Source organism: Melopsittacus undulatus, chromosome 9 (assembly GCF_012275295.1).
Source record: "Melopsittacus undulatus isolate bMelUnd1 chromosome 9, bMelUnd1.mat.Z, whole genome shotgun sequence".
NCBI classification, from domain to species: Eukaryota; Metazoa; Chordata; class Aves; order Psittaciformes; family Psittaculidae; genus Melopsittacus; species Melopsittacus undulatus.
This window is the reverse complement of record NC_047535.1, coordinates 37,377,171-37,389,990: the sequence shown is the minus strand read 5'-3', so window position 1 is coordinate 37,389,990 and position 12,820 is coordinate 37,377,171. Positions and strand designations below refer to the sequence as shown.

General features: G+C 42.5%; 2 protein-coding genes across 5 annotated transcripts in view; one reads left to right on the top strand and one right to left on the bottom strand.

The window, feature by feature from the left end:
* The window catches only part of LOC101874495 (6-phosphofructo-2-kinase/fructose-2,6-bisphosphatase 4), a 49,852-nt gene extending 46,175 nt beyond the window's left edge, over positions 1-3,677 (top strand). For both annotated transcript variants that reach the window (XM_034066094.1, XM_034066093.1), the window contains one exon: positions 1,814-3,677. In XM_034066094.1, coding sequence (XP_033921985.1) covers positions 1,814-1,873 — 60 coding nt within the window. In that variant the 3' untranslated portion in view covers positions 1,874-3,677. The remainder of the gene's footprint in view (positions 1-1,813) is intronic.
* Positions 3,678-4,557: 880 nt separating this feature from the next.
* PRKCD (protein kinase C delta) overlaps positions 4,558-12,820 on the bottom strand; it is a 65,661-nt gene continuing 57,398 nt past the window's right edge. For 2 of the 3 annotated variants that reach the window (XM_005142245.4, XM_013131013.3), the window contains exons 12-18: positions 12,121-12,294; positions 11,495-11,586; positions 9,895-9,957; positions 7,663-7,801; positions 6,678-6,866; positions 6,313-6,441; positions 4,558-5,113 (exon numbers count right to left, since the gene is read on the bottom strand). In XM_005142245.4, the coding sequence (XP_005142302.2) occupies positions 4,955-5,113; positions 6,313-6,441; positions 6,678-6,866; positions 7,663-7,801; positions 9,895-9,957; positions 11,495-11,586; positions 12,121-12,294 (945 nt within the window). In that variant the 3' untranslated portion in view covers positions 4,558-4,954. The remainder of the gene's footprint in view (positions 5,114-6,312; positions 6,442-6,677; positions 6,867-7,662; positions 7,802-9,894; positions 9,958-11,494; positions 11,587-12,120; positions 12,295-12,820) is intronic. The other variant, XM_031042987.2, reaches the window with a different exon arrangement.

The window sequence follows — 12,820 nt, the reverse complement described above, 5'->3', positions numbered from 1 at the left end:
GGCTCTCCACGTGGTGTTGCTGATGTGTGGCAGTGGCAGTGCCATGCCCAGGGAGGGGTTTTGTCCTGATGTGCTTGGTGCTGAGCAGCTGCAGGGACACCTTTTGGTCCCCACAGTAAAGCTGAACCCTCAATCACCTTTGTCAGCAGCAGCACTGTTCTCCTGGCACGGCTTTTCCCTCTCCTTGCCCACAGCTGTTCTGGAAGCAGGTACAATCCACGGCCTTCATCTCATTTGATGTGATTCCTATGAGAAGAAATCTGTTTACCATTAATGAGGATATTAGTCTCTTTCTGAGCCTCAGCCCTTCTGGTCTTGCAGTGAGGTGTTCTCTTTGTGTAAGAAGCCCATGGATGTCTTTAGTACATGGGTGTCTTTAGTAGGGTTTATCCCAGAGTTTTCTTTCTTCAGTGTGACATCCCAATGTGCTTGGCTTGTCCTGCCTCTTCTCCTTCACATCTACTCAAATTGAAGCACTTCCTTGCTTTCAGCTTTCTTGACTGCATGCTAACATCCCCTCTTGGTTCCATTTCGGTTGCCAAGATGCTGCTTTCATGTGATACATCTTATTAACTTATATAAGCTGTATCTTCTGCCTTGTCTTGACCACCTTGTTTGCTTTAGTTTCATGTTACAGCTGTCTAGTTCTCACTGCTCATGGACTGTTTTCCAGTACCTCTGGATTCCTGCATATTGATGCTCCATTTCATGCTCCGTTTGATTTTCTTTGAAACAACATCAGGTGCTCATCTTAAAAGAGCACAGCTGAGACATCTCCACAGTCCCAAGGAATTCCTGGGCATGTTGCATCAGTTGTTAAGAAAAATACAGAAAGAAGGAACAAATGTGATGTGTTTTGTTGGGGTTTTACCTTGTATTCCTGCAGAATATGACTTGTTCCACCAGCTCCTCATGTTCTTAAATACTGACACTTTCTGTGTGTCCTTTGCTGCAGAGATGCTGCCTGTATCAGCTTCTTTCTGGTCAAGTCATTGCTTTTCCTCCCTTCCAAGAGGGAAGTCGGAGGGGGTCGGGCAGTGTGCTGGTGGGTGCTGGTTCCTGGATTTGGCTGATGCTGTGATGTTCTCAGAAACCTTGTGTGTGTGTTTGTGCTGAAAATCAGTGTGGTTTACCCAGGGGCCTGAAGGCTGATGAGAAAAGAAAGGGCTGCCCATGTGCCTGCATATCCTGAAATGCAGTTCAACTTTATGTTACCAGCTCTTGAGGGAGTTATTCAGAGTCTTTCCAGTGCCATAGCTGCATATGGACAGGATGAGAGTCAGCTTTATAGCTGGTGGTGGTAAGGAGTAATTTCCTGGCATGTGCTTGAAGCAAGGAGGGATGGGCTTCCCTCCCTCTACATTTTATCAGTTCTTGTGTGGTTTATGGCTTATGCAGTGTGGTTCTGGTTTTTCTTACACTGAACGCATAAAGACTGCAAGAATGGTTAAAAACAGTGGTTAAAGGAAAAAGAGTCTTAAACCCCCATAGCCCTGTGACCTGTGTATGGTGCACAGAGGTCGATTGTCCCACCAGGCTGCTCCTGTGATGCATGTCTTGGAGCTGCTTTGTCACTGGCAGCAAAGCAGCTGCCTTCAGGAATCAGAGGGACCTGGACTCTGATGGGACAAGACCTGCTCCTGGCTTCTGACTTCTCATGGCCTGGGACCTTTCCTTGTGGTTTAGTGCACACTTTGAGGAAATAAGCATTAAAACTCACTCACCTTGTGCCTTGTGTAATAGCTGTGTTAAAGTGAAACTACAACCGACCACAAGGCCCTTGCTTTAAACCCTTTTTGCCTTTAATTTGCAGAATGTTGGGGTGGATCGGTCAAGAGAAGAAGCTTTGAGGACAGTGCCCAACCACCTATAGCTCCAGTTCCTGGGAGGCCGCCCTTCCTCCAGTGAAAGAGTGGGAAGTAGCAGCTCAGGTCCAGGAGGATGGAGAAGGTTTTGCTGGAACAGTCTGGAACCAACGCACCTCCCTTCACTTTGAGGCATTTGGAATGTGACTCAGCTTCTTTGGAGCAAACCTGTAGTTGTGGATAACTCCCAGTGCCCAAAGGTATCAGTGAAAAGAGTGATGGGAAGCAAAACGGAGTTGGGTTTAGACTTTTTGTATGTAAATTTGTGCAGTTTCAGTGTGGGTTTTTTATTGCTCACCCATGGACACTATGTGCTGGTTAATGTCAGATTTTAATTAGATGCTACTTTCTTTTTTGTTTTTCTAAGAGTTCCTCTTATTTTTACTGTGAATGATTGCCTGGAATTACACAGCGAGATGTTGGATGGTGTATTTAACATAGGTGACGTATGTTTTGAGCACTGGAGGCTTCGTGTTGCAAAACTGCTTTAAACAGGAAAGCCTGTCAGCCCTGGTAGCTTTGTGTGTTCAGTTGAGCTTCAGTTTGCCAACCATGGCTTGTATTTCCTGACATGGGGAGGCTTTCCCTTTGGGCAATAAAGCCGGATTTGCTGCCTGAAAGGTTCTGGTTTAGTGAAAAATGAACATTCTCCAGGGACCAGGTGTGTTCTGGAGGGCAGGGGAAGACAGTGGGGAGGGTACAGAATGACCAGGAACACTTCAAGCGCTGCTGTCTAAAGCTGAGTGTGTGATCCCTTTGCAGATCTCTATTAATTCAGCTGTGTCTGTTATTGAGTGAGGAGAGAGACCACACAGTGCTGCTTGGAGAAGTTAATTTATTGATGTGTAGGTTAATGAGGCAGAAGTATAGGATTTCCCTTCCTCATTTGATGTGTGTTCCGCCTGGGAAAGCTGGGCTGTGCTCCACGCAGCTCCCCAGACCTCTACTGACCAGCAGCTGTTAAACAGTTGTTAGATTGAGATAGTCAGAACTTACCTGTAGTCACAAAGAGCAAAGCCCAGGAGCTGCCTTAGCAATGCAAGTTTTACCTGCAGCCTGGGGTGGTACTGCCTTGAGCTGGGACCTGTTTGAAGAGATGCAGTAGGAGGAAAAGGTTTCTCCTAATGAGAGCTGAGCCCATGGCCCACTTCTTTTCACTGGCAAGCACGGCTTGAGGTGTCTCCCCTCTTTCCCTGTGTTTTTACTTCTCTCAACTCTGAGGTGCTGTAAAATTCCTTGAGGCTAAATGTTTTATGTATGGGTAGGTATTTTTATAGCCTGCTTTTGAATATACTGTGAGTGTTTAACTAAACTGGGTGTTCAGTAAAAAAGAATTGTATACAAGTGTAAATAAACTGTTATGCTGATACTTGAAGAGGAAAAAAGATTAATGAAGTTGTCTGTTGTACTTTAGGAAGGTGTTAAATCACTGGCTGCATCTGATCCTTTCTAGCTGGCAGGAGCAAGCGTAGACAATGAATGTAGGTTGGAAGTGAATGGTGGATCTCCCTGGGATATAACCACCTTTTTGGAGAGGCACTGGTAGGAACTGGAGGTTACTGTCACTGTCTAAAAGCAGAGTATGTCCCCCCTTCCTGACAGGGGAGGAGAAAACCCTTGTCCTGACTTTGTGTGTTTGTACCTGTGTTTATTCTACCACCTTCTGACTGTTAATGCCCTTGCTAGCTCAGATGCAGTCCTTTCAAACAGGACTGAACTGTCTTTTCTTACACTGTTGGCCTTCGTCGTAACCTTTCAGACAAATGTAATCATTTGACCTTTGATCCAGGTAATAAAGATCAAATGCTATGACATGTGCTGATGTGGGTTTATTTCCATGTTCTTAGTGGCAGCTGAAGTGCCAGGTGAGTGTTCCTGCAGGTCAGCAGGTTTCAACTGTTGAAGAAGGAACTTGAGCCTGGTTAAGGGAGCTTACACATAAGCCCTAAGAATGAAGTTCACTTATCCCATTGGTTGCTTTACTCTGACAAATAATTTAAGTAACAGATTCAGTAATTGAGGAATAAGTTGAGAAGGGTGTTAAGAAGCAAGGGACCTTGCTTCATCCTCAATTTCAGGAGCTGACTGCAAGATGCGTTCTGCAGTAATTAGGTTTTTTTCCTTATTAATGGTTAAAAATCAAAATTCACAAGTAGATACTGCAATGAAGCAGGATGTAGTTTTGTGCCTTTTTACAGCAAGTAGAAGGAGGCACAGCTGCTGTGTTAGAAACAGGCAAACAAGGCTGGAATGAAGATTCTGTGCTTGGCAGTTCAGCAGTTCTCTCTGTCAGACTTGGAAAGTGGCAGCACAAGGTCATTACCTGACTGTTTTCTCCTGGTAAGAGGCTGTGATCACAGGGTATGTTCCTATTAACAGGAGGAACATTTAACAGTGTAAAGCCATGTTCACAGGCACCATGCTCTGCCTGCTGTGGAATACTCACGCTTATGCTGCCTTAGTATAAATGTGTAGCAAGATCAGTGAATCCGGACTCCATGCACTGACTGCTCTCAGTGAGACAGGTTTTACAAACAGGAGGAGGGGTGGCACTGTTCCCACACCATTTTCAGTATCTGTGTTACTTTTTTATGTGATATGGGCTTGCAAATTGTTACTTTTCACTGTAACTTACAGACAACTGGAGTTTAATTCTGTATTTCTAGAAAGAAACAAATATCATAAAACCATATTTGAATGAAAGTTTGATGTAACTTTCTTTTAATTGAAGACAAATAAAAGAACTGAGGGCTCAAATACATTTTAAAAAGACATCTTCTGTTCCCCAGTGTCTTCTCTCGAGCAAAATATACAGCATATATATTATATATAACATAACTACATTCAAGTACCAAACACAATTTACATTTTCCCCAAATGGAGAAAATAATGCACATGATTCACATACCTTAAACCCAACCATGCATAAAGAAACACTGCCAATAAATCAGGAGCTGGGCATAGTTAATCACACAGCTGTGTATTATTCTGAAGTATCGACATCATTGTTGGAATGCACAACACTGAGCACTTGGGAGTCTTCGGTTTATAACCTTCCAATCTGCTTTAGAGTCCGACTGTTCAGAGACTTATTTGTCTAAGATCTGTTCAAATTTAGGGTTAATAAAAGAGAATCCATCAAATGCAGACTGATCCATGGACTCGATCAGGTTTTTGTCACTGTAAGACAGTTTTGGCTTCTCACTCAGAAATTCTCTGTCAAAGTTGGTGTAGTCACTCGCTGACTTCTGTTAAACAGAGGGAAGACAGATACTTTGAGACAAACTTTGAATTTCCTCCCAGAACAAATTGCTTCAATAAGAAAGGGCTGGAGGTTATTCTTGAGCTCCCCCCTCTTTCCTCCCTGCCTTAATAGAAAAAAAAGTCTCCTTTTTTGCCTATTACAACACCACTGTGAGATTGTGAGTTGAAAATAAATGGCAGCAGGTCAGTCTGGGGAAGAACCACCTGAATTTGTGATAACTGTTCCTCACCACTAACCCACATTCTTAAATTTCCCAAAGCATCTTCTCTGCACTTGCTCAGAGAACAGAACTGATGCCCCACGGCAGCTGCATGTGTCCAGATAAACCCATTTGTGCATGTTTTATTAAAGTTCCTGTTACTAAAGACCATGTTTTACACTCTGAACCTCCAGGGGTTACTGGTTGTGGCATCCGTATGTTTCCAGAGTTCCCAGTCCTATGGGAATATGCCACATGAAGCCCTATGGACAGAAATCCTCCACTGAGTGTGTAAGTACGTTTTAAAGACACTGTGTGACATTCTACCTGTACCAAGTAACAGGTTGGAGGAAAACTGGTTTGGATTTTTAGCCAGGTGAGATGAAGCAGCATCATCCAGTGATGATACAGACTATGAATAACACACAGTCTGCTCTCAAAATGTTTTCTCAGGTAACATTCAGTAGTCGTGTAAATTACAACCAGTTCCAAGTTCAGTACAAAGAATGTGTTTTGCCCATTTGGAGACTCTTGGATGAGTTAGAAACAGCACAGAATTAATACTTGTACAGAATAGCTGCAGGCAGTTACCACCTGAGGAGCCTCATGTTACTGGTCCTTCTCCTGTATGGCATCACAGCAGAGAAAAATACAAAAACTACCAAAACTTCTAACATTGAGGAGAATGGATATCAGAGTGATTAGTTGCTTTTCCTGAAGAAACTACATCAGTAAAGATGCTCCTTGAGCGAAGATAGGAAGACAGTTTTAGTAGGAAGATTTCAGGGCAAAAAGAGAAATATAGTGCACCTTTTTGTAACTGAACCATCCAAAACCAGTTGGGTTTGAGATACTCAACCATCTCTCATAAAATGTAAGGTGAAAACTGTAATAGGATAGGTTAAGCAAGTTGGAGAAATCTTCCCTTAACTCATGAGTGACATTTGGGATGCTGCTGCGGAACAAAGAACCCCACCACCTACCACTTTTGGCCTGAAAGGTGGGTCCACCTCCCTCTTCTCTAGTGCTGCCCAGTTGATTGTTTTGAAGAAAGGATGGTCTCTGATGTTCCCAGTGACCCCAAGTCGTCTCGTTGGATCCCTTTCAAACAGCTGCAAGAAAAGATAGCAGGTGAAGCCTCATGTCTGCTCAAGAGGTAGGTGGCAACGGAAGAATAATGGTTGTACTGCTAAAAGAGCAAAGATGTTCACAGTAAACAGAGCACTAGTAATTAATTTTCCCTTTGAAAAGTAATTTGTTGCTGATAAACAGCTCCTTTTAAAAGCCTGTGTTTGTCCCTCCCTGGACACACACAGCACTGTCACCACTCACTGATCATCAGTCCTACCTTTTCTAATAGATCTTTTGATTCCTTGGTAATCCAGCGTGGGTAGTGAGGGGTGTCCACTCGGATGGACTCAAACAGTTCATCTTCATCGTCCCCATGGAATGGGGATTGCCCAATAAGCATCTCATACAGCAGGACCCCGAATGACCACCAGTCCACGGAGAATGTGTACCTCAAACCCTGCAGGATCTTGTTCCACAGAGGAAGAAATACAAGTAATTAGTAAAAGGCAGTGATAGCCGTAAAGAGGCTTTTAAGAGAGTCTTTAATAACTGGGGTATTTCAGGGGGAGGGGGAAACCCATCAATTAGATAAATTGTTGACCCTGATGCACATCTGTAGTATTATCCTTGGGTGCTGTTTGTGCAGACATGGACAGCTCAGTGCACAGGTCTGCTCTCATGCAGAAATTTTCTCCATTAAGTAACTGTATACTTGGAAAACATCTCTAGTTTCTTTACAAGATTAATAGAGAAGCAAGTAGAAATGAAAAGCAGGTTATTACCAAGCAGACTTTGACATAATTTATAGCTTTAAAAGCTAACTACCGTATTTGGACTACTTTGCAAATCAGACCAAAAACCCCAACTATAACATGGAGAAATTAACTTGGTGATATTCCCCTTAGAAGCTGCTTTTATATTGGAGTTTGGTTGTGTGCATAGGTACAAGTCTGTTCACCATCTGTAGCGTAGGTAGATTCATTTTGGGGGAGCCCTTGTGTGTACAATAGCTATAAAGGCATAAGGGAAAACCAGCTATTTAAAACCTGAACATCTTAACATTCCAAATCCATGTTTATTTAAACTTGCAGGTACAGAATATTTACAAACCTTTGGTACCTTCTATAGAGAACCCAGATTTAATGTGGGGTTTTTTTCCTTTTGTGTGCTAATTAGACTTTTACATTTATGAACTACTGGTTTACAAAGATATAATTAATCCCATCAGTGCATGAAATCCATCCTGGCAGTGACATACTGACCTCTGGAGCAATGTAGTCTGGGGTTCCACAGAAAGTACTGGCCTTATGCTCGCCAAAAACATTTTCTTTGCACATTCCAAAATCGGCTATTTTGATGTGGCCTTCTTTATCAAGCATCACATTGTCCAGTTTTAGGTCTCTGCAAAAAGTATTTTAAGAACAAGAGAGCAATTTTTGTACTCGGGTGCATGCAGTTTCTTAACTGATAAACACCTCCCCTCCATCATAAAAAGAAGCTTTTCAAGAAAGGAATCATCCATCAACACAACACATACAAACCAGTACTTTTGTACTTTGAAGGTGGTAGGGAGAAGGGAAGAATTCTCTCTTGTCAGGAGAAATAAGAGGTGTATGTATAGTATGTATCCTTATAATCCTCAATATTTGCTTTCAGATTCAGAAGCACACCCTGTGCTTCTGTTGTTTCTGGAAGTAGGTGAGTTAATGGCCCAACAGTTGACAGGGAAGCACTGCACCAGCTCCACAGCTCACAAGAAGGATGGTTGGGTTTTTAGAGCCTTTGGCAGGAGGATGGCTGAAGTTTGCCCAATTGTTAATGCTACCTGTGACCTGTTCCTCCTTGCAGCACAAGGGGGGTTCACGTGTTGTGGCCATGGTGTGTAAAATGTCCTATTCATGTCTCTTTACAGAATAACACTATTCAATCAAGAAAGAGCTTTTAACAGCAGTTTCCAAAAGCTACATTCCCTCCCTTTGACTCTGATACATTTTTTGTCCACCTGGCTGCAAAAGCACATACCAAGGAGGGCAGGCTGAAGAGAAAATGAACAGCTCTTCTGCTTACCAAGAAAGACTTGAATAGAGCAGATAATTTTACATGAGAACAGGGCTGTCTTTTCTCCTTGCTTACTGAAGTTCCCAGTATTGGCTACTTACACTGCTCAGACAGAGCTCGAACCAAGAGTCCCTGATCTAATGCAATACACCATCACTCCTTCCATGTTTAGACATCAGCCTCTGTTCACCTGAGTAAATTGAATGTATTTGAGATGGGGAAGACTCGTGGTAACTTAGGGCACTGCACTTCCCTAGGTACAGTTCTAAAATGACCCACATGAATGGGCATTTACATGCAACACCTGCCTAAAACTGCTCCAAGTCAGGTTCTGTGATTATACTGCCAAACATCCTGTCTGAGACAGAAGGAAAAAGAGTACAAGTACCTCTGGTTTTGCTGGTGTCATGTGGAAAACAGTATTTTCTCTGAAAATATTTTATGTTATAAAATTCCCTCCAGGAACATTCTAATTTAATATAGGAAATTTAACCACAAGCCTAAAAATGCTCTAGAAAAGCTGGGATGGAAGGGTTTTGTGCTCATGACAACATATCTTGGAGTTTGATCCTTTCCTGGATAAGAATCTGCAGGAGGCAGTGGGAATACAGTTGGGTACATGAAGCACCTCCCTGGGTTACAGCTGTCTTCTCTGATGGACAGACAAGCTTGTAAGAATCGTCTTTCCTCACCAAGGAGGATTCCTGTAATGTTCATCCTCCTTACAAACAGCCCCTTTTTTTTGCAGTCTCTAACTTCAGAAAATTGCTTTAAAGGATGATGCTCCAGAAGCTATTTCCCGTTTCTAAGAAGATGGACAATACCGGAAGTTCTGGGACACCTTTACCTCAGGCCTTGTGTAACTTGCTCAGAAGCACGCAGCCAGTTCTTTGAACCTGTTTGTAACAGAGGTAAGAGCTACCTGAGGAAGTAGTCACCAAATGGTGCTTTGAAGCTGGGGTGGGGTAAAAAGGCTGGAGAAAGGAAACTGAGAGAAAAACTATGTGAAAATAAACTTCTGATCTCTTGTAGTGCAGGTATTTACAGCAAGAAGCAGCTGATCAGGATCTCGCTCCTGATGTTTCAACCTGGTGAGGCAGAAGCATTAATACTGTGGTTCCAGACAAGCACAAGGTTTTCACAAGGCAACAGGAATGGATAGCCTCAAGGACGCTCTCCCTTGCCTCCAAACTAAATAGACTCAGGATCTGAAAGGAGTGTTTAAAAATAACTGAAACAAAAGGGCTTTTGTGTAACATAAATAATACACCATCATTCTAGTTGCCAAGGAAAAGACATACAGATATAAATTTGTCTCAGGCATGTTAATGCCCTTGGAATTGCGTCAGATATCTGACAGGCAGCTTTTACTTGTTACATCAATCAGTAATTCAAAGATGCATGAAGTGCTAAGACAATTCACAGTCAGTACTCACCTATAAATAATGCCTTTGCTGTGAAGAAACTGTAGCCCACATAAAATTTCAGATCCATAAAACCTGAAAAGACCAAAACATCTTTTAATCTGGCTTGCTCAGTTAAACAGTCAATGCAGCTGCCAGAAGAGCTGCTGTAAGTATCTCTTCATGGAGTGAGAAGTACTGTATGCTTTTAAATACTATATACCTGTACTTGGATAGCTGGATGCTGCAATCTGCAAGTTAATCTATTCAATCACAGATCTGTAGTATCTGATATCAAACAGTAGAGGGGACACGAGAGCAACTTGCCTTAATGCTTCCTTACACACTTCCATTAGGGAACACTCTCCCTGTTCTACCCTTTGATTTTAGTGTTTAGTGTACTCTTTGTGTTTTAGTGATATGCACATGCCTTTTGAAAGACAGCTACTGGGAGCTCAGTATTGAGGATTGCTTTAGGAAGGACTGGGCACTAATGGCTAGGGTGGAAATGGGCCTCATTCATCTCTCTCTGCCCCCTTGCAGCAGACAGACTGAAAATAGCATTGCTTCAGAGACATTCTCCTCAGAAAATGAGGTGATAATACAGAGAATATGAAGGAAAATGCTAAAAGCATTCTTCCCCCAAAATTAATTACAAGTTTTGGGGTTTTTCTTAATTGAACAAATACAAAACTACTTCTACTTCTGTACAGCAGAATGAATGTTGACCCCAAACTTCAGGAATAGCTGCAGAGGATGCCAGGAGAGGCTGCCAGATGCACAGGTGATTGCTGGGATGCAGGTAAACTGCAGGGCTTTATCAGATTTTTGCTGAGGGTTGCCCTGACCTGTAAAGCTGGTTGCTACCCAGCCACTGTTTATGCCAGACGCCCGATCTGATCCCGTCTTGTCAGTGTTCCTTAGCAGAGGGCACAATAACAGAAGTAATTTTCCAGTCTGGCTATACAACAGTACTGGTGGGTATTGGTGCCCTGCGCTGTTACTTTTAAGGTCTTGCACACACCCATTCAATGATACAATTAAAACCCTCATGCTTTGGGATGAGAGCGCTAGAAACTGACCTAAACAAAAAAAAATATGACAGAAAAAGTAATAATAATACAGTATTTTTGCATCATTTGAATCTTCAGCTCCAGTGATCTTGAAGCCATAGGTAGCTGAAACAATTGCACTCGCTGAAAAAGTGCTCACCCATGCTACTAGTATCCTGTAGGACATACAGGTTACCCCTCTGTACTGTCACATCAAGTTAGCAATACTAGTAAGTAATACAAATGTGGTCTTTGTCTTTTTCCTGTGCTGTGTTCAGATTTTTTCTTTCCCAAAGGATGCTGAAACTCTCCCTTTTGTTTTTCGTTGCTGGCTCACATTGCAGTTTAGCTAGCACCTCTAGGTACAAACATCACATAAAGTAAAATATCACACTGCATGTAAACTAAGAAACTACATGTCATCAAGTGAGTTTCTTCACTGTATTAAATGAGTGCTTAGAAATACCTTTTCAATCATCAGCCATTGAAACTTGAGGGCAGGTAGGTGGTGCAGAACTAGAAGCAGTAAAATCAGAGACTAACATCATTCATGGAGCTAGAATTAAAGGTTATGGACTTACGTTGCTCTGTAGAGATCAAAACGCCCCTTATCTTGTATGTGGAACATAAGGTCTCCCCCATTCAGGAACTCCATAACAAAGAACAGATGATCCTGTTTGCAAATAACCAGAGAATGGAAAACTTACTGGTTGTATTGCAGCCATGTATGAAGTAAAGATGTGTGTTCTGGGTACCTAGCTGCCACCTTGCTCCCCTCCAGAGGTATTTATTTCATGCACCCTATAAAGAGTGAGAGTCTCCTACAGAGTTGAGTAGCCTGGTCTTGTCTTGTAAAACTACATAGCTGATTCTGCTAGATTTAACAGATGTTTAAATAGACTTACTGACTTCTACATGTGACAGGCATCTTCCCCTCACTGAGGGAAGAACTCAGATCAAGGATTTAAGTTAAACTGCCTCTTATTCCAAATTGCACAGATGTTTGTCTGATCTTACTCTGTTCTCATCAATGCATGTGAGGGTCATGCTCATATTTCCACAAGGCCTCTGAACTATACTACACAGAGCAAAAGAAAAGGAAATGTAATTCTCACATCACTAAGTCACTCTCACTTGACTGCTGGGGACAGCATCCATTAGAAGGCTAAATCTGTGGTGTTGCTGTCACCACTGGGCTTTTCCTTACCTTTGTCTGAAAAGTGCAGTAGAGATGGGTGAGAAATGGATTTTCCCATGCAAGTGCAAGGACCCGCTTTTCCACCATGGTACATTCCACATCATCATCAATTAGCACCACATCTTTTTTCAGAGCTTTGATAGCAAAGAATTCATTCTTCCCTTTCAGCTCAGCGAGCAGAACCTACAACAAAAAAAACCCAAGATGAGATTATAGCACATGTAGGAAAGACTGTTGCTGATGATATCAATAAGGGAAAGTGAAAGGTGTTTATAGCAGGTGAATATTTAAATGGGAAAGATCAGTGAGATTTGGGAAGGTGAAGTTGCTGGGTACAGAGATGAGGAGATGGAGCTCAAGGGCTGTGTAGCACCAGCAGAGCAACTTCCAGGGCACTTTTTCTGTTGGTGTCTTTGTGAATGTATAAACAGAAAACATGTAAAGCCTGTTCCTTCATTAGAGCTGCAGTTTCAGAGACAACAGTAGATGGACTCTGAGGAGGTCACACTGCTCTCTCCCACCTCCCCCTGCCACTGCACCTGAGCACCACAAGGCTGTTTCTACACAGTGTGTATGAATATAAAATAACCCTTTGCACTGTGGTGCACAAAGGGCAATTCCTCTGCCTTAACACTAAACAACTGAAAAACTGTTGTGCATTATGAATCACTTTTGGGTTTAGACAACACTCGGGTAAGGATCTTCTTGT